The following is a 27,885-nucleotide window of genomic DNA, read 5'->3' on the forward strand; positions in this document are numbered from 1 at the left end:
CAACATTGTACAATCACTGAGATCAGTTCTTATGCATAATGCACTTAAATAAATGCTTAACTGAGTAAAAGTATTGTTGAAATTGCATATACCTTTCTTAAAAACTGAGATTATTCATAATATATTTTGTAAAAGTGAAATTCGTTTAATATAAAAATAATTAACAAGTCCACTTTTATTGCTTCTATTTAATCTTGCAATGAGTTTACTTGTGTGACCCCCTGCAGATCAGATTAAGATGTATGCGGCCCCTAAACCAAAATGAGTTTGATACCCCTGGCGTCTGCTAAGATCTATAAGAAAAACTGGAATTGGGGCCGTACATGCACATAGAATAAACTTTTACGAGTTCAAATGAGCACATTTGAGATGCTTGCCTGTTTTTAAAGGTAATGACTTAAGGCAATCAGAATGGGAAGATTAGAAAAGAGCAAAACGAGAGGAAAGAAAACTCCTGGAAAATTGTGGCAAAAGATACAAAACATACCTTGTGAAGAAGGTGACATGAAGTTATCAGTTTTCTCACAGAAAGGCTGATCACATACAGAGCAAAAACATTTTGTGGGTAGGTAGGTAGGTAGAGGGTGTGGTCTATAGGTAAACTCAGAGACAGGACGAGGAGCTCAGTAGAGAAAAGCGGTTAGATACAAAATGGCAGAAGAGGAAAAGAAGATGGCAAAAATAATAATAAAAAACACCAGAAGCAGTTAAATTACACATTTTCATTGGAAAACATACATGTGTCATTTTTATATAAAAATATAAAGACACAATTACCCTGGGAGGTACTTTTTAGTTTTCTTCAGTGTTAAGATATTTCATATTTCTTTCAATTTCTTTGTACAGCTGTAGAATTTATGGAGTAGGCATCTTCATGTCTGCCAGTTATAAAGGGCAGTATGTAAAATCAACATTTCTTATCTTTACATCATGTTACAATGTTAGTCCCTCATTAAAACATACATGTACAGTTGGCCTTTGGGTCCCTTGGTGGTACTTTGTCTAGACCTACTATCTGATCATAAAACATTATACCTTTTGGGAAAAAACTGTATCTATAAGTTAAATCTGATAGCAAGATATCTGCACCACCAGTTATACATAATTCAAGGATTTTGTGCACCTTTTTCAACAATTTTTTTTGTTTTATTCTATCTCTTCCCTTCACACCTCTGTTTTATGTTATCTCATTAAGACATCATGATAAAAAAAAATTATCATTTGATTTAATGTCAACAATTTGGTGAACCTGAAGCCATCCCACAAAGTCAAAACTTGTTCCACTTTTTTCCCAGGTTTTTCCATAAGCTTTTCTTAACTCCCTGCATCCCATGACACCACACGCACGCAAGATAACGACTCTCTTTTCTATAAACACTGAAAAAGACCTTGAGAAAAAAACTGCCAAGAACTAGTTTGTCTTTTCATAGTGCAGCAGTGTATAATGACATCATTAAATGTTACTTCTATTGTTCTTGATTCTCCCTCTGGTGCATTGAGGATATTTATCATAACGACTACTCTTTTAGTTAGAAATGAACAAAGAACTGTTTCATAAGCTGTTCCTTGTTTTTACAGGCTTATTGGGAGTGGTAAATCAAGGAGTTTCAGGCTTGTACCATCATGTGATTATTGTCCTGGGGCAAATGTTTATGGAAGATGCCTGCTCTCAGCCTCTCATGCTGACTCTCTCCCTTGCGTGCAACTTTTAGTCCTGTGGTTCTGTGTTTTATTGTTACTTTGCACCAGGAAACAAAAGTAGCTTAGCCCACAAAAATAACATTTCAACCCCAGATATGGTTTAGTTTTAGATTATTAATTTGGATAACTTTCAGTTTATTAAAAATAAATAGTCTATAAGTCTTCCCTTTGTCAGCACCTGAAGATTGGGTTTATATTTGTTTTGTGCATCTATTGTTTTCTTTATTCTGTCTAATTAAAATATACACTTGACATAGTTTAAAGAGTCCTTCCTTTCCTATGTCAAAACATGCTTGGTCAGAAAAAAAGGAAATATGTCACTTAAAAATTTCACTCACTGAAGATTCTAGAGAGCACCTACCAGGACCAAGGTGAGAAGAGTCTGTACAATAGTGGGGAACAGAAAGTAAGTACAATCTACACTGCACACACATTCATATCTAAGAAGACTTTAAAAAGTAAGAGAGAGAGTACGCTGGGTTCCTGTGGAGGAAGCCACAGCACACGAAGAGAATTAAATATTCTTTAAAAGTTGTTTTCAGTAAAGAGATTTGTGTAGTGGTTACTGTCTTCAAAATTTGTCAAAGGCCAGATGGCTTTGTAAACTTTGTAATTATGTCTAGTTCAACATTGTGTCAATTTTATGGTTTAATTAACTAAAGCCAGTTTGTTCTTTAAATTTATATAAATGGAACACACAGCACTCCTATAACCGAACCTATTGGGCCATTGGTTTATTTTTTCCAGTATTCTTCATAAATGTTTTACAATATTATGATTGCTATTATGTTAAAACCATACACTAATGTTATATTTATAGATTCACAAACTATCCTTAATTTGTGCTTATTTGTTTGAGATTTATGGGTCCTAAAAACAAACTGTTCTAGAAATTATATGATTTACCTGTATTTTTTGTAATGTTTTCCTATGATTTTTACATTACAACAGATGATTACATTTTTAAATGTAAAAACAACACAGTAGAACAGGTACAATTAAGAAAGCCTAACTGTTCACAATATTCATATCACACAATGTACAAATGTATATCTTTATTTTTTGCTAAAAATGTACAAATTGACATTCATATCATTTACGAAGGATATGAAAGGTGACAGGAACCATTAATTGCTGGGTTATCTAATAACACATTTATACACATAAATTCAAACAACATTTATTTATTAATACTCAGAAAATACATATGAAAACAAAAACAATCTTTTTGTGAGGAATAAAAGTTCTGACCTTTCATTATTCTGAAAATATATTTATATTATTTCTTAGTATTAACTTGCCAACAACTCGCTTAAACTAAATGGGAATGCTGGCAGTTTTAAAGAACATATAAATCATGTCTACAACACAGGTGCCAACAAACAGTCAACCTAAAAAATGCAAAAATTATTCATTTAAAGCATCATTAACCCTTTGCAGACAAGGTCTAAATGGCCATCCCGGCGTGCAGTCTCTCTTCTCTGTGCGTCAGCGCTTGCTATGAAGCCAGATAGCAAAACTACTACTAACCCTGCACACACCACGAACTCTAACAAACACACTCAGAGTCTAAAAAACCCAGCGAAAAAACTCCTAGTAAAATCCACAGCATCGCTGCACCCTAGTCTCTTGCCATATCCAACTCCCCCCCATTGTCTCTTTCCGGGTGTCTCCGTTCTACCTAGCAACAGACCGTCAACACATTTTTATTGGTTGTTTCGAAATGTGGTACATTTAGACCCCACAAAATAAGGCAGAAATGATCGATCTTATTTCTGGCTTTATTTTGAAGTAAATAACCACAAAACCAATATAAAAACACCACTTTTATAAAGTTTGAAGTCCGTACTGTCCAACATAGTCGAAATGAAAACTCGGTATGCCGTCCGTTATTACAAAGCCTTATTAATGCGCCACATGCTTGTACGCCACACAGCTGGCAGCGACTACATAGGGTTAAAAGCTGCAGTATGTAACTTTTATTTTAAAAATATGTTTTATACATATTTGTTAAAACTATTGCCAGATCATCATGACTGTATGAGACAGATCTATGAAAAGATTGAGCTCCTCCACTTCCTACCTGTGCTGTTATTGCCATCTAAAGCAATACACCACTACCAATCAAAAGAACTAACCAGAGCCAGAAGAAGCGTCTTAGTGCTGCCAATCAACCTTGTGGACATGCTGCTAAATGTGCTAATGAGGGAGAAATGACTCAACGTTACAGGACTTTACATTCTAACCAGCCTTAGCATTAACGACAGGCTCTGCTCATGGGGAGAAACTATATTATAACAAATAGCAGGGGGTGAGCAGCATGGACACAGGAATGATTGACAGCGGTAAAGCCCTCCTCTTGACTGTGCTTGGTTGTTTCTAGACGGCTTCTAGTGAGCAGTGGGAGAAGGCAGAGTAGCTGGATGTTTTCACATATTTTCTGTCTCATATTGTGCTGTCATCACACAGTGACAGTTTCAACAAATATGTGATTTTTTTCCCCTTAAAGTTATATATATACATATATATATATATTGCAGCTTTAATCTGGTCTTTTTTATCAAAAGGGAAGGAATTCCACCAAGAGTATACAGAGGATGTCAAGTAAAACGAGGTGACTAATAATGTGTTAGGTTTCTACAAATCTCTGTATCACAAAAAGTGCGTCTTCGTTGGATATTAAAGATAACTGGAAAAATTAAGATTCTTCTTTTCTCAGCCTTACCACTTTTTTCAAGCTCGCCCCTTGAATCAAAGACAGAATCCCTTGAGCTCCAGAAACGTAGTTTAGCGTCACTGAGTGAGAGTCGTTTAGATTTTGCAAAAAATCTTGAAGCTCGGGAATTTCTTGGAAAAGACAATAAGGTCATATTAGCATAAAACTGAGGCTGCATTACTGAGGAATCTTCCATTTTCAGTTGTAGCCTACCAGTGTCCTCCGGCTTTAGGTTTTTTGGTTTCAGAAACTCTGCAGAGCTCACTGTGAAGACTTTGAAACACTCATTACTAAAATATTTCTGTGGGGAATTTAATTTGTTCATGTTATTTAATTGTAGACGATCAATTTGAAAATCATATGCTGTTCAAAGCTCACCTTTATCTTGTTTAGCTTGTTGAATTCTTTGCCCACTGCTTCCTTGGCTCTTAAGTTTCTATTTAGGATTTTAGCCTGAACATCAGCTGGTGAACTAAAAGAAAACATTCACCAGTGAAAACTTCATGACAGAAATTACGTCATGAAATGTAGCAACTACTATAAATATAAATGAGGCACCTTGAAAAGCACCTTGAAAACATGAGTATGATTCATAGACTATCTCCACTTTTTGTATACCTGTCAGTATGAATTATATGAATGATGTCAAATGTTATTGTTTCCGACTGGGTCGATTTAGAGGACCAGGTGACGCCAAAAGTCTATCGTTCAAAACCACAACCTAATACATGACGCCTGGCCAGTTCTGATTTGTATATAGTATTATCACCATCTTTCCAGACCTAAAAGTCACATCTCATAGATTCACAAGTTAAAATCTTCTTTGTGGACTGAAGAAATTCTGGAATCTCTCTGAAGTATCTGTTATCCATGAGCTGTTGTGATGATTTTTGTTTCCATTCCTCTCCATAAATTGCTGTAAGCTTCTCAATAAGGTCATGATAGCCATCGTTCTCTTCATCATCGTCATGGTTGTCCTGCTCTTCGTCATCCTCAAGAAAGCGATCTACGGTCCCCAACTTATCTTCCCACTCCTGAAAAGGAAATATTGTGTTTGGTTTTAAGTGTGTAACCCTGCAATACTCCAGTTTATAATATGAACAGTTTGATGGTTCTGTTCACCTCTTTGTTGATGAACTCGATCTCTGCTTCATAATTCGAGTTGAGACCGTTCGCCTCCACTTTGATCATGACCGAGGTACATGCATCTACATCTCCAGATGGCAAAAGTTTCGTCACACCAATGACTGCATTAATCAATGAGGTCTTTCCAGCTCCAGTTTTACCAAAAACACCAACCAGCTCCCTTTTGTCTGTTTCCAAATCTCTAATTTTGGTCCTGTTGAAAATTAAGAAAAAATTTAATTACTTCCACCTGTACACAGAATTATCTAAAAACTTAACCCAGGCTGTGTCATAATGGTACACCTTTGTAGATCACATCGCCATAGTTTGCCTGTATTCCTGAAGACCTAGAAGCACCAGTGCCATGAACTTTATACTATGAAATCACCATCCACCAGACTTCATTTCAGACCAATTACTCTTCACAAACACTGCCATCATGATATGAACACATTGATAACACTTTATTTGAAGGGGTTGAATAAGACTGTCATGACACTGTCAAACATGACATAACACCTGTCATGAACATCAACAAGTCTTCATGAATATTTATGACAGTTGTCATAAAGTGTCTTTCGGTAAATTATGACACTTTTAATACAAAGTTGACATTATTGAAAATGTCTTTGTTTACAACTTGACATTAATCTAGACAAAATGTCTGCGTCATGATAACTTGTCTTCTTCTTGTCTTCATTTCCTGGAAGCAGCTCTTTGAAGGTGTCCAGAAATGCTCAGAAATTACAGCTGTTCTTGCAATAGTTAATCATGGCGAAAGCCTTTTCATGAATTCAAACTTGGTGAATCTCTTCTGGACATTCTCATAGTCGGTGATGACTCAATTCATTGTGGTCACTTAAAAAAAAGAACAAAAAAGACAATGTCATGTATTTAAATACCATTTATTTAAATACTATTCCAAAAATGTCCCTTGCTGCACACCGTCAGAATGGTAGACTGGCAGACAAATGTCTAGTTACCATGACTGGTAGTCATAAAGTGCAATACAATTATTTCTTAATACAAGTGGAATAATAACTGGAGCTGAACAAAATTATTCTGATCAAATATTTGTCTGGCAGAAGTTCAGACAGACTGCCATTGTTGTTATTCATAATGCATAATGTAATTTATAGTTTTAGGCAGATGAGTGAATCTTTTTACTTAATGAGCATTCTAAATAAATTGATTTAACACCAGTTTTTAGTTGTCTAAAATGTAACTTTTTAACTCTACTGGTAAATGTTGATTCCTGCTCCCCCTTCCGCACTTGCCTGTCCCTTCCCACCCACACAAGGTGTGAATATTCACAAGGTGAAAATATTAACACATAAACGACTTACCTAATTTTCTTGGGGAATATTTCATCTGCTTCTTTCTCTTTGGTCAAATAGGAACTTCTTTCTCTGGTGGCTGGTCCTTATTATCATCCTCCACACTCGTAGCATGTCTTCATTAGCCAACTTTGTCCTCCCCACCATGTGTCCTTAGGCCAGTGGTTCCTAAACTTTTACTTCTGCGCTGCGCCTCCCCAGTGGTTTCCAAACATTTCAATCGATCTATAGATCTATCGATTGATAAATAGATATGGATTTCCTTAAGAGATCTTGATCACCTTATTCACTTATATATATATATATATATATATATATATATATATATATATATATATATATATATATATATATACACACACACACACACACACCAAGTATATATAACCAAGTGGCGGGCATAGTGTACAGGGACATCTGTACAGAATATGGACTGGAAGCCCCGAGGTCAAAGTGGGGGACACCCCCAAAGGTGGTGGAGAATGACCGAGCTAAGATCCTGTGGGACTTCCAGATCCAGATAGACAAGATGGTAATGGTGAACCAACCGGACATTGTGGTGGTGGATAAAGAACAGAGGAAAGCCGTTGTGGTGGATGTAGCAATACCAAGTGACCACAATATCAGGAAAAAGGAGCATGAGAAACTAGAGAAATACCAGGGCCTCAGAGAGGAACTGGAGAAGGCCTGGAAGGTGAAGACCACAGTGGTACCTGTGGTCATCGGGGCCCTTGGGGCAGTCACCCCCAAACTGGAGCAGTGGCTACAACAGATCCCAGGAACAGCATCAGACACCTCAGTCCAGAAATGTGCAGTTCTAGGCACAGCCAAGATACTGGAGGACCCTCAAGCTCCCAGGCCTCTGGTAGAGGACCCGAGCTCAGAGGATGAAAGAGACCACCCGCGGAGGGTGAGAAGGGAATTTTTTTTCTCTCTCACTGCTTCCCCATCTCCCTTTAAAAACAAAGGAGAATGTCATGAGTTCTTCTGACCGTCGTTTTTCCTGTTTCCCGCCACCAGGGCGCTACAGCTGTTTTGAGTTATTGATTAGGTTTCTTTGTGTACTTAAGTCATCTGTGTCTTCTGTTCCTGGTTGGATCTAGTCGGACTACTCATATGGAACATTCTTTTACCTCTGACTAAAAAGTGCGGTTTGCCTGCCTTGGGCAAATTAAGTGAATAAGGTAATCAACATCTCTTAACCTGGAGGGCCTCAGTGTGTGATCTACCTCATAATTAGTAGAAATTTCATGGTTTTTCAGTATACTGGTGTGTTGCTTGATAACCAAATTGTCAAGCAACGTCTCCTCTTCCTTTTGCAGCTCTCAGTTCAGGCGTTTGGTCTTTTCCACTTCTCTTAACAGTGTATGTGAAGTCCTCAATAATATAGATACTTGACCCTTTGAGAAACTCACTGCGGTGCAATATGATCTTATTATTCTTGGACCTCAGTAGCTTGACAATGATAGGTCTAGATCTGCCACTACTAGATTTTCAGGTTCTATGAGCTCATTCCACCTCTATTTCTTGAGCATGAGTTTCTCAACAAATAAGTTTTTTCATTTCTCTTCAGTTTGTGACAAATCAATCTTCTCAACATCAATCATAAAGTGGTGTTCTGTTTTCCATTTGTTAATTAAATTCCAATGGAAAACAAGAAGTCACTATAGTAATGGTCAGAAATAAAAACAAAATACATTTCACATTTGACAGACAAACCCCATGTTATATTTGGTTTAAGCCTCAATTCAATCTGGAGAAACTCACACAGAGAAAAAACATCAGTTAGATTTATTAGACTGCGTTCTTTTTTGCCACTCGGGCCTGGCTGAAGACGTTCTTGCTGAGCATCATCAAGCGATTTGATGATCGGCTCGGGACGGAGCTCAGGGTAGTCTTCTGCCCCAGGCCCGGACACTGGTGGTGGAGAAAAGCCTTTGGAAGGAGGGAACAGGAAGGTGCTCGTCTGGATGAAGGTGGAGATGGGGAGAAGGAGGGTCAAAGCGTGGCTGAAAAGCTGAAGAGCCCGGCTTTGTTGGTGCTTTTGAAGGAACTCTTGCGAGGTGATTGGCTGGAGTGGCTGCACGCCGGTGCTTGTTGATTGAAGCGTGGGTGTGGTAATGGAAGAGGCCGGCGAGTCGATTGGAGTCTTCCCAGCTTGAATTTACGCTTTTAAGCTTCCATTTAGATTTTATAATCCAAGTGTACACAGCGATAAGAAATCACAGAAAGGAAAACAAGGTGGGGGAGTGGCAACTCTTGTGTAAGATTTTCAGGAAGGAATTATGAAGAAATGTATAATACTGACAGATTTTGATAACTAATTCAAAACATTTGTATGTAATGACTCAAAGAATAGGATAAGGACTTTTAGCTTTACAAGGAATCCAACATTCATTAAATATTAATTTTACTGACATAAGTTATGACATTTAACACTTAAATATGCATTAAACTGACTTATTAAATTCCAACAAATTGATAAAATGTACTTAATTGAATAAACAAGTGAAATTCAAACTAATAATTACTTTTTTTTGCTGATCTGTATTGCCCTTAATTGTCAAGATTTAAGTCAAGATGTAATACTGTTTAAAGTTAGTGTGCACTACTTATCATATATGCTTGTCCTAAAGGTGTTCTAGTCCACTCCGGGTCCAGAAAGGTTCTTTTGTTACTCCTTAAGACAGCTATAAGTAAAATTTATAAAATATGTATTTTATTTATTTGTGAAAATCACCACTATACCATGAAATTATACAGATTATCTGTGAAAAAACAAACTCCTCCATCTTATCCCGATGATGCTGTCATTTGCACAAATACACTGCTGTGTCAGAAACAACCAATCAGAGCCAGGAGGAGTATCTTGGCGCTGTTAATCATTCTTGTGTATGCGCTGCTCATACCCTACACGTTTCTCTCTCTGATGATGACACATTAACAGTTTTTCTGGAATGGTAAGTTATTTCTCACATTACCACATTCAGCAGTTCATACACGAGCATCATTGACATCGCTAAAACGTCCTGCTGCCTCTGGCTTATTGGTTGTTTTTGACTTGGAGCATTGCATTTCTTCAGATAGCTATAGCAGCACTGGAGAGGTGGAGCTTAATGTTTTTCACACATTATCTGTTGCATATGCTTTCACAACATGGTGACAGTTTGAACAAATACTGATACAAAAACTGATTATTGTAAAAATTACTGCAGCTTTAAATTGAGCACTAAAACATAATTGAGCATATTTTTCTTACCCCTCAGCTTTGGAGCAGCCTTCCTGAAGATCTGTTGGAAGCTGAGAGTTTGGATGCTTTTATTGTAAAAGCAACGCTTTATGGTTTAACTTTTACATGTGATAGTTTTTTGCAATATTAGAAAGAATTCCATGAGCCAATTATATTTGAATGTTTTATTTCCATTTAAGCTTTTAAGAGTTTGGCAAGTTCTATAATCTTATTGACAATATTGTTATTTTCGATTTTATAATTATCTTCAATTGAGCATTTCTATACATTTTGTTTATTTAATGCATTTATTTTTGTAAATTTATCTTCAGAGTTTCCACAATTGTATTTCCTTAGTTCATTGTCTCCTTTCTCTTTCGATTCAGCCTCTGCATGTTCCTTAGTTCATTGTCTCCTTTCTCTTTCGATTCAGCCTCTGCGTGTGATAAACTTTATGGCACGGTAAGAGGTGGTCTTCAGTTTGAAAGATCACATCAACATCAAACAGAGAAACCATTCCTCTCTGTTGCCACGCTACCAAAACTGTGAATCATTTCGCTTGGTTTGTTTCGTTTCACTATCAGCCTTGATGACCTGCAGCAACAGATAGTCATTAAATTTCTCAATACTTTGAAAAAACCCCACCCAAAAAATTCAAAGGAAGTGGTGAATATATAACGTACATTTCTTTTCAAAAACGAAACCATAAAACTTCAAAGGAAAACAGTGAGAAAAACCTGCCTAGGTGGTTTTTAATCTAACATGAATTAATAGCTGGCACTGTTTTATAACATAACAACGGCACTGTTTCACAACATAACAACTTGTATGGAAGGATAAAACAAATCCTAACATGGTTACTGCCTGACATTCTTATTTCTGTTGTACATTTGACATTCACAGACCAGAGTAACATCATGTTTCCTATACTGGCTCTCCTCTCGGTCATATTGGGAGTTTGAGCAAAGTTGTAAGGCTTGTCTCTGCCTGTATCAGTTTCACCCGGTGTGGAGGAAATAGTAAACGACCCACTGTTAACTTTACTCATAAATCTCAGATATGAGTCAATGTCCCTGTATCCAGTCCAGCTGAGGACATAATGCAACACTGTTCTGCACACACTGAATGTGTTGAAACAGGCAGCATTATGCCCAGCTTCATCTATAAATCTAGGAGCTTAAGGTTAGCATGTTTGAGGCCAGGGATGAACTTTCCTCAATCTTTCACAGATTGAGGAAGAGTTACACCAGACAGCCAGATTGTGAAAGACTGTGCTTCCTCAATCTGTGAAAGTGGAGACAAAACAAACGTTTCATGTAGGAAAGAGGGCAGTGTGAGTGAGTGAGTGAGCATAAACTAGCATACAGTCAGTAGTACACTGAGGCCCCGTTTACACGACAACGATTTCGGGGGAAAACGGAAGAGATTTGTTGCGTTTGTAGTGCGCATTTACACGAAACCACCGAATGTTTTCTCTGACAACGGCACAGATTGAAAACGGGTTCCAGAGTGCGATGTTTATGAAACGTACCGTTTTCCGTTGTCGTGTAAACCGAGAAAACAGATCTTTTCTTCCAGAGAATCCCCAGCTCATGCATAGTATGACGCAAAACATAGCTGCTTCCTACAATCCACAGAAGAAGAAACTACTCACAATACTGGTGTTACTGTTTCCCCATCAGGTGGCAAAATTAAAGGCTGCTTGTTCAACCTCTTACCTAGAGAACTACGGACCAGCCCCGGCTCCAGACAAGTTTAACAGGGAGGGCATCGACTTATTTTGGGGGGGCAAAATGTAGCTGAACATAGACAACAACATCAATAGCATACAGGCTACTTGTTAACAAGCTTAACGTGCTGTATTGATATTAGCTAGTCACCTTTTAGCTATCATTACCTGCATCCAACAGCTTTACTCAACTCAGTCGGTTAGTTTGGGGATAAAACTGTGCAAAGTTATTTACGTTTTGCTGGTTTGCTGCCATGATTCTAACACACACCTGCGCAGCAGCAGCAGGTCTCCTTTGCTGCCTCACAGGTGGAAACCCAGCGCGAGCGTCTCAGCGTTAATGTTGCGTTTGAAGGCGGCTCGGAAAAACAGGTTACGACTTGTTAGCAACGGATTAAACTGTTTTAACTGCTGGAAAAAGTGACAGAGGACACGGATATGGGAAGGGCGGGAGCTCCTATTTTATCAAATTTATATAGGAATAACAGACTGTTGGCCATTCCAAGGTAAAAACAATAAACAGCTTCCAGTCCGGGGCCCGCTACGGACACCGTGAAAGCTCAAACAAGGTGTTGCAGCAAAGTTATCCCACTTTTTCCAACTGAATGCGCCCTAATCACACGCACACAATGTGTGTTTTCTCCCAATCTATGGGAGCACGGTACCTGATAGGGAAACACAAATCCACATGCCTTCAAGTAGAACTTTTTTTTAAACACATGCGCACTCAGTTTCAAAGAACCTAGCACCAACTAGGCGCAGTGAGAGCATTACACGTTTTCGATGTGTGCCGTTACTGTGTAAACACAGATCGTAATTAGAACGTTTTCGCGTAAACGATCCAACAAAAACGGAACAAAACTTCCGTTTTTGTTGGATCGTTGTCGTGTAAACGCCCCCTGAGATGACATAGGAATGATGATGGTTCATGGAGTTAACACTGAAAATGTTTTGGGATGTGTGTGATAATAATAATTAGTGAATTGAAACAGAAACTGTGAAAAAGTAACGAAAAAGACAGACGAGTCAGAAAACAGTTATGATTAGTACAATTTAAAAATATTAAAACACAGAGACACATCTTCATTAAATACTATCTGGGGAAGTTCTAGCTGAAATGTTCAAAATAGGGAACGATTACAAGATTTAAACATCAGTCAGACTGGAAACATGCATAATAATATTAGATGACAAACCGAGGGATCTGTGTACAAAACTACAGTTTCAAGACAGACTCAGAGTGATGGTTTTATAGCCTTTAAATAATGCTATTCCAAATTATTATGCTATTTGGTGTCCAACTTAGCATTATTTTACTTTGTCATAAAGTTATACTTTGCAGCAAGTCTTACAGCTTACAGTTATTATGATAATCTAATAATAGTGATATATTGCCATCCTGAAATGGAGGATTGTTAACGAGAGAAATAATTAGTGAAATTCTCTATATTCATACTTTTTGACGAGGAGCCCTTTATTTTACAGATATGTGGTCTTTATATGGGCAATTGTGTATTTATATGAACAGTTTATACCATAAAACAATAATAAAGACACCCACTTTCATTTTAACATGGAAATTTGATACTATGATTTTCTCCTCAAGTTCAAAATATACAAGTAGTAAAGAGTCTATTGACTTTTTTAATGTGGTTACTTTCATGTTGTGGTTTTTATTTTATGTTGTGGTTTTTATTTTAATTTTTGAAACAATACAACATGCACATAATTTCATCTAGCATGTTATGTACCTTTGCATATTATATCAATAATCATAGCGGACCGATATTACCAAAAATACCAGGGTTATTTTTTAGTCCCAGCCTAGCCCTGTTTGTGTCTATAATCACAGTCAAGATTTTAATAAAGCTGACCCAGATGACTTCCATTCATGGATCTTCAAGGCATTGTCACATCAAGTTTTAAACTGTTACTTGTACAACTCACAGGTCCAACCTGCTTTAATTTTGCCATTATCATTTCTGCCAGTAGGCATCACTTCAATAATGAAGCCATTGGGGTTGGTGCTGATAGCCTACAGTCAGACGTATGTACCTGCAACACTAGTTTCCGTTGAGTCTGGGTATTCCTCCAGCAGGAGTACAGAAGATTCTATTTCTTCAGCATTATAAGCTCATTTTAGGATTTTATTGTGAAACTCCCGAGCATAGTTAAAGTTTGTATTTTTAAATAATAGATAATGTAATTTTGTTCTAGAGTGACATAGCTTCGTTAGAGTAACAAGCCCTCTTCCCCACTTTCTTTTTGATCCAGCCATTGTTTCACATAAACAGAGTAAGACTACAATCAGAATTTATAAATCAGAATCACAATCGTCATTGACTTATGTCGATGATGACACAATGACATATCCTACAATTTATACATCTGTCAAAAATAACACAAGTAAACATAAAATGCAGTTTTTAAATGAATGCGTTTATTATTTAAAAAAAAAAAATCCAAACTTACATGACTTTGTGTGAAAAAGTGATTTCTCTTCCCCCATTCCTCCAAGTCAAAACATAACTTCAGTGTGGTTTATCACACGTGATTTCACCTTCTTCAGCCACACCCAGGTCTAACCTGTTCTCAATTAAGACATCACTTCAACAGCACATTTGAATTGCTAACTCCATTTTGGAGATTACAAACACTACTTGCTGTATGTTGACTTATCAGAAGAAAAAGAAAAGAAAAGAAAAAAGAAAAAGAAAACACTAACAGTTCTTTTAATGAAACAAAATTTTCTGGTTTGCTTGGCAGCTAGAATGCAAAATTAAAACAGAAATAAAATAAAGCTTTATGAACAAAAATCAAAGATATATTTTGTTGACTTCCATTGTGGATTGGAGTTATTTTTGCTTCAATTGCAATTGTACAGTTTACAACAATGAAAAAAAAAATTATGAATTTGTCAAAATTGTCTATTTCTAGATGCAAATTCATGGAAAATGTAAATGAATTTTAACTTACAATTAAATGCAATATAATGAAATTTAACTATCTCATTAAACTTTGGATCACACACATTATATATAACAATGCAGTCTCAATAAATCACAAAAAATTGTTGTTTTTTTTAACCTTTTGTTTGAATGCGACATTTTTCAGAAAACACACGCATACATTCCTTACTTAAAAATTGTCAGTTAATATTTGCTGATTGTATAGAAAATAAGTCAAAGCTGCTCCCATTACATAAAAACATAAAAAATATTGACTTTATATCTTTTTAATTGTGACTTTAAAATTAAGGAGACTCATCTGAAACGATGACTGATTAAATCATAAGCTTTTTTTAAATTTATCTTTCTTATTTATAAGAATTTAATTTATATTTTTCTATCAGTCATGGATGAAAAAAGCAACCATTTTAACCAGAGAAGAAGAAATAAACCTATAATATTGATTGAAAACATTTTGATTTCAAGTATTTCTGTTGCAAATAATTTTATAAGAGTTAACTGGTTTGAAATTAAAACGTTAAGAAAAAAGACTATAATTTCAGAAACTTAATTTAGTATTTTTCTCATTACAGAGAATCTTGAACATTTGTAGATGCAGCATGTACTCTGCTGATGTATTCCTGGATTGAGAACAGCTGTTGAACAGAAAGGCAAAAATTTCTTTAAAAACTTTGGTAATGATAGTCAGACAAACAATTTTCAGAAACAGCATTTATAGATTATGTGCCTTCTCTTTACCTGCGTTAACTACTTATCTGCTTCACAGCAATTCATCCTGGAATTTTTGGACCATCATGAGCTCCACTGAAACATCTAAAAACAGATTTTTAATTCTGCATTTCTGAGACTATTATTGATAAATTATTCATTTTATTTAAAGGGATAAAACTTTACCTGGAAGTGAGTGGTCATCAATATTAAGCGAGAGCTCAATTGATCTCTTCATGGTATTCTCCAGTGTGTCCAAGATGTCCACCTGATTTGGCATTGAAAGCATGTATATTAGCTCATACCAGCTGCTTTTCCTACATCACAATGAGGCTATATAAAGCAGAACACAAATTTACAATTTCTAGCATTTTTCTATGCGTTTTCAGCAAAACTTAGACTGCATGTGGAGTAAATGATCTATGGGTGACTTCAACACACTGTTGCAAACTCCTTGCTGGACCCAAGACCCAAGAAGAAGGGTCTCAGGTTGACTTAATTCCTATAAGCATGCACTCCCATGGGACAAAGTTCAAGAGGTGTTTTTGTGGACATAATGAGACATTTTGTAAAAAGAAATTGAGCTTTTTAAACTGCATATGTGCTTTAAAAAGCGATTGACAGCATAAACTGGTGTCTTATCCACCCAATGAAATTATTAATGCTACCTGTTGACACAAGAGTAGAGTTGAGAGTTTTGGCATGAAAGAAAAAAAAAAACAAAAAAACATCTAGGTGTTAATTTCAATGCATTAAATTTAAAACACACAATCAAACTGCAATGCAGGGCCAACATGACGTCTTTAGCCTTTTCAAACATGGTGCTCTTTGATTCATGGACGTGTCTCTGTATAGTGTTCAACATATTTTGCAGTAAATCTGGTCCTGAAAATCCTGCTGCTTCTGAAACGGAAGATTAACGAGTGTTATAATAATTTAAAAAAAGGAATGAATGAGTGTAATGTTTTAATGACTGTATCACATTAGTTGTTCTCACCATGATAGCACACTTTCATAATTTCCTCAATTGTCGTTATTAGACTACGGTAGATATTTTTTTTCTGGTTGTGTATCATCTTGATCAGATTTGTCTTCATTTGTTCTTCCTAAGGTAAAAATAAAAGAATAATAAACAGGTGTTTAATATTTGTATTGACTGGATCACTGTCAAATAATTATTTTCTACTCCTTCAAAATATGCCTTTGTTGTCAGTATAAAAGCAAAGCAGAACTGTTACCTCCGACTTCAGAAATGCCAGCTGCAGTTTGACAAAATTGTGCTTTTGTGTTAGCCCTTCAGCATTAAGTGAAAAATTCTGGATTGCTCCATTGAATGGACCACATTTTCCATCATTCCTGAAACATTTGAACATGTATGTATGTTATACTAGATAATGCTGGATTAATTGTGATTAATAAATTATTGAAATAATCATCAACTAATAACTGTGAACTGTACAATACATACTTTAAAAAAGACCATTTGCTGAAAGAACAACTATACTAATTATACCACAATTGTACTGTACTTGTAAATGACTTTATTAGTATTTATTTGTTTCCTCATCTAACTAAGAGGTATTTGTTGTTTTGCGGCCGATGCTTTTATTTTGAGAGGGCTTTAAAGGGCAAGGTTGCTAAGTAACTGACACAAAAACTGCAGACTAACTGACAATTAACTGCTTGGACGTCGTGCAGAGAAAGAGCGCATGGGTCGCAGTGAAAAGGAGATAATTAAGAAGTAGTCAAACTAAGATCTAAACAATTAATTATTTAGCGCTTGGTTGATGAGGGAACAAGGTGAGTTTTAACTAGAGTATTGTATTGAGCGTAATGTTAATATTTGATTAACTGTCGAACAGTTGAAACAGTTGGAATACGTTTTAGTTCATTTGTAGTACAGAAATATTATAGTTAATTAAATACATGTATTGTGAATTAAATGTTATTACATAAAGTAAGGTTTATAGGTTAAGGTAAAAGGTTAGAATCACTAAGAATTACTATACATATGTATATGTTTGTATTTAAAATAGATAACCTTTTTTGTAAATATGTTCCACCCAGAACTTAAGTGGTATAGTTTTAGATTCACCTGCTTAAATTTAATAGAAACAAAAATCATATTAAGTATCCAGCTTTTAATCAGTTAATCAAAAAAAATAAATAAATGAACAATAGCAGGGCTTAAAGTAAAAAAAAAAAATCCTGAGCCTGAAACTTATAGTGGTGATAGAAATGAACTATACCGTTGCTATTGCCACAGTTTAATGAAAAGTGTCTTTGAATAGTGCACACACTTGCTTCTAACAATACAATTAACAAGCTAAACACTCAAATTTAAATAAGACTTCAGTACATTTCAACTCAAAACAAAATATAAAATGTCTGTGCCCTAGAGGTTAGCCTTATGGGCAAAAATCTCTCAACATTAAATAAGAGTCCTTTCAGTTAATGTTTTTGCAAGTAATTTAGAATATGCAACATTACCAACTAAACCAGTGTTTCTCAACCTTTTTCAGCCCAACTGAAACTGTAAGTGTCATGGAGTCATCAGCCTCATGACATTAACACTGACATGAAAAATAATATTGAAGAAATAAATATATCAAATCTAATTAAAAACATAAATGATAAGTTATTTACTGTTATGGTCTGTAAGATATATTTATTCTCAGTACTAGATATGGTCTCAACAAACCCATGACATTTCAACCTTATTTTACCTTTTATCTGGAAATAGTGTCTGTTTATTCTTGCCATACTCTGTATGAATTATTGCTCGAAATGTCTTGCCATACCAGTTTATTCTTCTGTATTTACTTTAGTTTCTTAGTTTATTCTTGCATTTTGTTCTTCATTCATTTAAATTAGTTTCCTTTGATTAATATTATCCTCTCTTGGTTTATTGCTATGTCCACTTTAGTTTCTTTCCTGTTGCTAGATTTATTTTACCGTTTATTGACTATCAGTAATCATCACCTGCTGCGCCGCCTAATCGTCATGTGTTTCACATCATGTATTGATTTTTTCCACTGTTCAGCGTCGGATTCTGTTGTTAAGCCATAATTCATATCTAGTTCGTCGCTCTGTTTTATGTCCCGCTTCTCCTGTTTCAGAGCAATGTGCGTGTCGAGTTTTTTTTTTTTTTTTTTTTTAACCCCCTATGGTGCGCAGCGGTCGGGAAACGCATCGATGGCGAAAAGGCAGACTGACATAAACCTTTTAAAACAACGGAAACAATTTCGGTATTCTGATTATTGAAATTTAAAAGTGCAGTGGTACCATTGTTCTATCACACCCGTTTCATACCGGACCACTTACAGCACCGGCGTTAACGCTATAAAATGAACGCTCTCTATCGTGGTATCACCATGGAGGGATTTCTTTATTTAAATGGAACTGCGCCAGAAGCTAACAAATTCTGAAGATAAGGAGAGCTACCATCGATACAGTTGCAGCCAAGCATGATTTAATGTTACACAATACAGTTTTAGGTTGTTGCTCAAAGTCTAAACTGGTGTTGTGATTGTAAGGTGTAAAGTTTACCTTCGACTAAAGGAATCCCAGCGCCCCCCTTTTGTAAAACTTTCCGCCAACTTCCCGTCTTGTCCCCTTTCCAGCGCCACTTGTTTTTAATTCCTTTCTCAAGCAAAAGTGTTTCTTTACCGGGTGAGACAAACTCCATCTTCTTTCTTTGATTTAACCGCCGAACTGAACAAATGCGCTTCTTTTCTACAAACCGTTTTACAGTCATTGGTCAAGAACACGGGAGCTAAAACTCTGATTAGCAGATATCTTTGTCTATTATCTACCTACAGTTTAGTTGAGGGGCGGGCCGTTTGGTCCAATGCTCAATTGGACCAAACGGCGCACAATCTTTAAGCCTTCCTAAATCATGTTGCAGGAGAGCTTTCTTGCCGCTCGTAGCATACAGCAGTCTTCTTGGTCCGCCTGAACCAAATTGTAGTCTCCGCTCAAACAGCTTAAAGATTGCGCTCAGGCTTGAAAAACCTTCCGCCTTTTCAAGCCTGAGCGCAATCTTTAAGCCTTCCGGGCGGAGACTACAGTTTGGTTCAGGCGGACCAAGAAGATTGGTTGAGGCGGACCGTTTGGTCAAAAGCCGGAAATCCGGCCCCCGGCCGGAGCTCTTTAAGCCCTGACAATAGTCAACTGATTAGCCCTATAATGTATTGATATTAAGTCAAGCAGAAAAGGCTAAGCTTTTTACATGTTGATGTTAGAAATATTTTTTATTTATTTTTTTTGCAAAAGATACATAAGGAAATGCTAAGTTATGTTATTGCATTTCAGGCAACATAATTTTATTTTAGTATTTAAAAATAAATGAAATTGTTTATTGCATTTTTATGCATTTAAATATTGTATAACACAAGCCTGTGTGGTTAAATTAAAAATCTGCATAATGTGCTATTTTTTAATGTAAATACTTAATTGTGATAATAATCATACTTAATTAACAAAATAATTGTTAACTGCTACTGTAATACACACACAAACACGCGCACACACTCACACGCACATGCAGCTACACACACACAGAGATTATATATACAGTATGGATTACATAAAGCTGACATTTTCCATATTATATGCATATAAAATCATTACGGGAAGGTTTTCCTGAATTCCTCATCAATGCTGTCAGTCAGAGGAGAAATTAATTTCATGTTGAGGTTTGTTGTTTTCCCGTTTTTGCTTTTCCAGGTGCCACAATTTTTAACCACTTTTTGTAATAGATGAGGCATATCACTGTGTCCCTTAGGAAACAAATTTAAAATTACTGAAGTTAATGAAAGACAGAATGTGATAAAATATCAATAAGTATTGTAAACACAAATTCATATAAAGTTAAAATTCATTAAATTATCAGTATCAAAATACATACTAAAGGATACAGAAAGGACTTCAAGATTCCGTCACATTGATTTTGGGATCTTTTAAGTCCTTCTTGGAGGCATTTTGCTAAAGTTGCGTAACTCTTTATCATTACTTCTCTGATTAACTGAATTTGGTGGCTCAGGTTTTCCTCAAGGTCTTTATATACATCTTTATTTATTCTATCCTAAAAAGGAAAAAGACAATAAACAAAACAAATTATATTATTAGCACTGACTTTGTTTATCTGATCCTGCTCCTTAAGCAATCAGCTTGGCTCAGCCAATATTCAAAGCAGTCTGTTACTTTTGTTGCCATTTTCTTGTTACATGACTTATTATGCATTAATTTAACATCAGGAACAATAAATTCATTAAAATTGGAAAGATTGCATTGCACCAGGAAACAAATTTCGTGTTGAATAGTCATTCTTTATTTGCTACCGATTAACAAAAGACACACACATATTTGACATGCATTTTACACTCCAGGACAGACTTTTTCCCCAAAGTTTGGGAACCATACTTGGGCAAGCCCAGTGTTTCTCAATTTTGGTCCTCGGCCCCCCTGCCTTGCATGTTTTAGGTGATTCCCTTTTGCCACACAACTGGATTGAATTTGTGTGTGATTAACAGGCTTCTGGAGTACTTGATGGCTGCAGAAGAGGTGCAATCATTTGGGTCAGCTGTTCTGTCAGCTGAGGACTGGAACTGAGAAGCACTGGACTAGTCCAACCTGAAATCTAAGTCATTATGTTTCAGGTATTGGTAACACTTTATTTGAAGGGGGTGAATAAGACTGACATGACACTTTCATTAACATGACATAACACCTGTCATGAACATGAATAAGCCTTCATGAATATTTATGACTGTTGTCATAAAGGTCATTTGGTAAATTAAGACACTTTTAATACAAAGTTGACATTATTCAAAATGTCTTTGTTATGACAACTTGACATTAACCAAGAAATCATTACTGATATAAATTTGTTATAAAAGTATTACTGATTACACTTTAAAAATTAGTTAACTTTATGTTATTAAAGGTAAAGTTTAAACAGTAATGATTTCCTGGTTAATGTCAAGTTGTCATAACAAATACATTTTGAATAATGTCAACTTTGTATTAAAAGTGTCATAATTTACCGAATGACGCTTTATGACAAGAGTCATAAATATTCATGAAGGCTTATTCATGTTCATGACAGATGTTATGTCATGTTTATGAAAGTGTCATGACTGTTTTATTCAACCCCCTTCAAATAAAGTGTTACCCAGGTATTCGTTTAACTTAATGTACTGTTAGAGTTGTCTTTTTTTCTTCCCTTCATCCTCCTGTGTTTTGTGTGACTCACTGTGCCTGAGCTGTTATGTCATTGTTGTCTGAGTTGTGTTGTAAAATTCTAAATATCCAATGAATATAAAAAACAGAAGTCCCTTTGAGACTTCAGAACAACTTCTAAAATCTACAAATATATCCTTACAGCAAACATCTGATGGCTTGCAACCTGGGAGCATAATCTTACCATGTTCCACGATCTGGCTTCTTGAATGAACGAAAGAATCTCAAGAGCTCCAGACAAGTAGTTTAACATCCTTGAGGGACAGTCATTGAGATTTATCAAAAATTCCTGAAGTTTCGGAATTTCTGTGAAAATAAAATTCTGCTAATAACGGTACTCTGACAGTAAATATCACAAACAGAGTTCTGTAATTCTAAAATTTTATGAAAGGTGATTTTGTTTTCCCAAAACATGGACAATTAACCTACCAGTCTTTTCTGGATTAAGATATTTTTTCCTGACAAACTCTTTAGAGCTCACTGTGAACACTTGGAAACAGGCATCACTGAAATGTTTCTATGAAAAAAAGTGTTCATATGCATATTATTTGTAATAATATTATTATAATATTATTTGCTTCCAGGAATGGCTATTTTTGTTGCATAGTCTGCAAGTCTTCAAAGCTCACCTTTACTTTGGTTAGCTTGTTGAACTCTTTGCACAGCGATAGTTTGGCTTCCATATTTCTTTTAAATATTGCAGTCAAAACATCAACTCTGGAGCTAAAAGATAGGAAGTAAGAATGATGTAGTGCTTTTCACATACAAGAATGACAAAGTGCTTCACAGCAAAATACACAAGAGCCACCTGTCCTTTATACCTATATGTGTACTATGTGTGTACTTGTGTATGTCACCTATACAATCTTTTAAAGTTGTTATGGGTACCATAAAATGTGTCTTTTTGTATATAAATTGCTAAATGGTGTTGGGTCAAAATACACTTATGACTTATTGTCAAATACAAATCATTTAGAGCCCTCTTATGTCCCCTAATTAGACCAGAACTACAAACAGAGGAGGTGACATCTTATCTCTGGGCTCATCAGCACTAGAACAAACTGCTTGAAATCTGATATATGCAGGCTGAAGCTGTAGTGTAGTCAGAAATATCTGTTACTATTACTGCTGTCAAGCATTTGAGAACCACCATTTTAATGTCTAAAATAAATGTTTCATTGAACTATAGTTAACTTACTGATCTGGTAAATCTTCAATGATGTCAGTCTTAGTGCAGATAAAGTGAATGTGCCGACATTCACCACCGTTTCCAAGGAGACTACTTGCACTTTTCAGGATTTCCCAGGATTCTTTCTCTGATGCTGCTCGGTTGATTTCAGTGACAATCCACACAGTAGAGCAGTTTCCAATAATCTGAAGTGGCATTACATATATAGTAATAAAGAGCTACTAATATAGGATTCAGAGAAAAATACAATAATCAAGTATAAATTACCCCTTTCCACATTTGATCTCTGCTTTTATTCCGGTCTCCATTACCAGGAAGGTCCACAAGTGTGACATGTTGGAGAAACTTATTATGTGGCACCTTGACAGTGACACACTTCACCAGTGGCCAAAACCACCTCTTTACATGTTCATCTGCTTCTTGTTTTGAGTCATTTCTTGTGTATTTGATCATTTTTGCAGCTAGCTCTGCAGCCTGCAACAAAAAACAAGAAGTTGTTTGCAATTGTTTAAAGGTTATGCTTCCTGAACAAGTTAAGACATGAACTATACAAAACATGTTCATTACACATTTTGCACAAAATCATTCTTGGATAATTAGATTTTAGTCTGGTCAGTTCTGCTAAGTTTCTTTTAGTATGAACTGTTTGGGGCCTCTTGTCACTTTAAATCTAAATAAGCTGCTGACCATGCAGGCCACGCACATGAAAATGGCTGCAAATTGACATGTAATTATACACCCATACATTTTTGAAAACCATTAGAAGAGCCTCTTACACAACCAGCAAAAATGCAGCAGGTGGTTTTTGAATCAACAAAACAAAACAGCAGCCACTGTGCATACAGCAGTAAAACCAACTGACCAAATGTGCTAGAGCTCTGCTTGGATTGCTAGGTGACAGCAGAGTTTCCAATTAATGGGCTGGGCTTCTCTAGGGTTGCTTGATAGGGGCCAGTGGCTGCTCATTTGTGACGTTGCATTCCAGAGGTTTTTGAAAAGAGTTTTATCTTCCAGACATCAAAAAATAACTTATTGCCAAAAACCAGCTCAGACGTTATTTATTCTTATTATTTTTGGGGGTGCTTGGGCTGTTTATAGAAGACAAGGCAACTTTATTTATATAGCACCTTTCAACCAAAGACAATTCAAAGTACTTTTACAAAAAAGTTAGAAGCAGTAGAGACTCAAATGGAAGTACAACAATGTGCAAAATGTGCATTTTTGTATTAAATATTCCCTTTTTTGTTATTTCGAAGAGTTTTAACTGATGAAATAACATTTTCTAGAATTGTCAAGAGTTCTGTCCTTGCAAGGACAGAACTTGGAACTTTTTTTTTCCGTTCCACTGCTGCAAATCATAGATCGTAGCAGGTCTTATTAGAATCTTGTGAACCTCCCCTTTCAATATTACAACTTTACTGCAACAGGTCAGTGAACATGAGAAAAGCTATTGCATATTTTCTTCTTACTGATTCGCATGTCAAAGTTTTCCTTGTTGCCTTAAGAAATTCTGGAATTTCCCTGAAGTATTCCTGGTCCATGAGTTGCTCAGTAGATTTCTGTTTCCAGTCTTCTCCATATAGTGCTGACAGTTTTTCAACAAGATCATGATATTCATCATCATCATCATCATCCCTCTCCTGATCTGCATCATCTTTATGAAACTGGTCTATATTGGCTAACTCATCTTCCCAATTCTGAAAACAAAAGCAAGAAAAAAAAAATCATTTGGTCAAGGTCAACTTTTATCTTCTGAAACATACATTTATGAAATTTTATTTTGATTTTAAAAAAATATAGAGCCACAGTTTACCTCTTTTGGAATGAACTCAATCTCTGCCTCATATTTTTGGTTGCACCTGTTAGCCTCCACTTTGATCATGACTGAGGTACAGGCACTGACACTTCCAGAGGGTAAAAGCCCCTTCTCTTCAAGGATAGCATTTATTAAAGACGTCTTTCCAGCTCCAGTTTTACCAAAGACACCAACCAGTTCTCTTCTGTCAGCCTCAAGATTCCTGATTTTAGATCTGTTGAGTGTTTAAATCTTTATTTATGTATTAACATTATAAGTACATGCAAAACATGGGTCCAACATAAAAAAATAGCTTATCATAAGTCTACATTTGTTATAAATCATACTTGTATTAACTTTAATTTGAGGAGTAAATTGATGCACAAATACATCCAGGCCAACAATAGCTATGATCTATAATCCCTTAAATAAATATTCAAAATCAGGACTACATGTTTGTTTGTTTTTTAAATGCATTGGCAAGCTTTCCATTATACCCAAGCATACACAGTTCTGTAGTAGATGGCACTGCCTGTTTTCCCAAAGCTCCATCTTAGAGCATCCCCACAAGACTGGAGGCAGCAGTAATTAGCAAGCATGTGATGAGATTATCATACAAGCTGCAGCACTCCTAGTTGTAAATGTCATGATTGGAGAGCGCAGACAAAGCGTTTCTGTGATGATGAAATGGGAGTTTTGTAAAGAGTAGGAGCTTCTCAAACATTCAAATGAAAATACATAAAACCCCTATTTAAACATCAAAATTATTGATTAAAACTCAAATTAGCTCAAGCATCATATCATTACATTTAATCTGAAATATACATCATTTTCTAGCAATTGCATGTTTATGTCTGTTTCTTTGTTCTTTTTTTATTTAAATCAGTCATGATCTGTTTCAGATTAGTTCACCCCTTCTAGGTTACTCTAAAAGGGCTGAACTAGTTTCTATAGTCTTCTTAGTGTCTGTTTCCTCGTATTTTCCCTTGTCCCTCCACTCACACATGCAACCAGTTATCTCATCAGTTTGGATTCTTGTTTTCACTCAATTCTTCACTCTCATCACATATCCAGATTGCTGCAATTGGGTCCACTACTGCACACATCATGACAAAAGTAGGACAACGCTTGCTTATAAGAACCACAGTCATGAAAATCTAGAAATAAAGAGGATTTCTTTGTCACCCTTGAAACTTGAAATAATTTGAACACTTGTAGATTAACCAAAAACTAAATGCTTTATGACCTTGTAACAAATTGTACTGGAGAACAGAATTGCTCTTACTTCAGGAACTCGCTAACCTTCGTGTTCTCTTGGTTGTCTAGTTTGTTGTAGACATTGTCCATTATATTTTTCACATCAGAGAAAGTCCTTAAATCTGTTAGGGAAAATGTAAAAACTATTAGAAGGATAAACTGCAACCATATTGAAGAAACTTTTAGTGAATCTTGTGGAAGAGTCTTTACCCAAAGGACGTAAAATTTATCCAGCTATACACAAAACATTTTACAAATCATTGTTTGTGTTTAAGAAAGAAATTACAACAAAAACTGCACTTTTTGTCTAAAAAATTGTTTATGCATACTGTCAGCATTTTCTGTAAAATTGTCTAAAAAATTGTTTATGTATACTGTCAGCATTTTCTGTGAAATTGTCTAAAAAATGGTTTATGTATACTGTCAGCATTTTCTGTGAAATACCTGCAAAAATACAAGCATTCTCTCGCTTGCGTTTTCCTGCCGGTTGACCCTTGCTGGATTCATCCTGACAGTCCAACTTTCTCTTTTCTTGATATAAAAGAAGAGAAAACAGATTCCTGGGTTGATTTCTTGTCACACATTTTGTACAACAGTATAATATACTGGATAACTTACCTGTATCACTGGTGCATTTGATTGTCTGAGGAGTAACACAGTAATTTGATTTGTATCAAATATCAATCATTTACAAGTGTAAATGCAATTTTGTAAAGTTCATAGACAATATGTCATTATTTTCATGTGGTATTGTTAGACTTTTGCGATAGTGTGACTAAAAAATAAATAATATAAGTTTAAGGAATCAAAGCTACCTTTTTTCCAGTCAACATCAGATGTAATTATTCCTTGTCCAAATGTGAGTATATCTTACAGTAGTTAAATAAGCTGAAATATTACTGTTTTAAAAGTACACCCTCTCTCAAGTCTTGGATTTGAATATGTAATAAAATTATATGTTTTGTGAAATTGCTCAAAAATAATCTCAAATATTTAAAATCACACAACAGATTCCAGCTGGAGATAGGCACCAGCACCCTTCTTGACCCTACAGGAGACAAGGGTGTTAGAAAATGGATGGATAACAGATTCCACTTAGTTATTTATTAAACAAAGCCAAAAATTAATGTGTGCACTATCACTGTGTAGTGTACAAAGCTATAAATACAGTACTTACAACATGTTGGTTTCAAAAATATAATTATGTAACAATGTCAAGAAGAAAAGACATCTTCATTTACATTAAGCAACTAGTTGTTGCTCCTCATCACTCTCAATCAGTCAGACTGCTTAATCGTTGAGAAATGTTTTTCAAATACCTTGAGGTTGGGGATTCTCATAAGTGGACATCTCAGAAAATTTAGCACAATATCTTTTGCACAGCTGAGAGCAAAGTAACAATGTCTATGCATAATGAACAGTGTCATGATTGGTGAAAACTAAAAACAGCACAAATACTCTTTGTTCTTCACTTCTTGGCTTGTTTGACTGTTTCCTGACTTGGAACTCTGCAGACAACACATTGACCAAGAACTCCCCTGTCTTTCATAGTCAAATATAACACTATATATTACAGCTAAAATACGGACATAATGCAGTGATCAACAGGACAATGATTCTGAGTATAGCAGCAAATCTACAACCGAGTAGCAGAAAAATATAGTAATTAAGATAATATAATCACACCGACTCATCCCAACTGGACTCTAGTGGCACAACCTTAAGTGAGGTGAGAAGAATCTAATGTTCATAATGATCTGAAGTGATACAATGTTGTAAGAGAGTTGGATTCAAAGTTATATATACAATGATTACTTCAAGATATTGCTCCCGGAAGTGGTTCTATAAGGATGAAAATGGCAATTTTCATCCCTTCTAATAAGCTAA

The 27,885-nt window shown here is 35.7% G+C and overlaps 1 protein-coding gene and 1 long non-coding RNA gene across 2 annotated transcripts; both read right to left on the minus strand.

Annotated features, from left to right (window-relative positions):
* Positions 1-3,461: 3,461 nt before the first annotated feature.
* Positions 3,462-7,106, minus strand: LOC148158023 (uncharacterized). Its single transcript, XR_015764107.1, has 5 exons — positions 6,889-7,106; positions 5,540-6,400; positions 4,796-5,451; positions 4,631-4,718; positions 3,462-4,548 (listed from the first exon to the last, which is right to left on the minus strand). It is a non-coding gene; the product is annotated as an uncharacterized LOC148158023 (long non-coding RNA).
* A 7,149-nt stretch (positions 7,107-14,255) lies between these two features.
* On the minus strand, positions 14,256-26,922 carry LOC148158024 (nuclear GTPase SLIP-GC-like). The gene is made up of 18 exons (XM_088008345.1): positions 26,617-26,922; positions 26,443-26,529; positions 26,027-26,120; positions 24,760-24,976; positions 24,416-24,643; positions 23,214-23,420; positions 22,956-23,131; positions 22,387-22,480; positions 22,187-22,274; positions 21,942-22,063; positions 20,424-20,600; positions 20,147-20,295; positions 16,753-16,870; positions 16,512-16,620; positions 16,284-16,417; positions 15,701-15,782; positions 15,545-15,619; positions 14,256-15,441 (listed from the first exon to the last, which is right to left on the minus strand). The coding sequence occupies exons 3-17, from the start codon at positions 26,086-26,088 to the stop codon at positions 15,567-15,569; spliced, it is 2,016 nt and encodes a 671-aa protein (XP_087864471.1). The 5' UTR covers positions 26,089-26,120; positions 26,443-26,529; positions 26,617-26,922; the 3' UTR covers positions 14,256-15,441; positions 15,545-15,566.
* Positions 26,923-27,885: the final 963 nt, after the last annotated feature.

The sequence above is a fragment of the Poecilia mexicana genome, unplaced genomic scaffold (assembly GCF_051168715.1).
Source record: "Poecilia mexicana isolate PSO_F unplaced genomic scaffold, ASM5116871v1 scaffold_8, whole genome shotgun sequence".
NCBI lineage: Eukaryota > Metazoa > Chordata > Actinopteri > Cyprinodontiformes > Poeciliidae > Poecilia > Poecilia mexicana.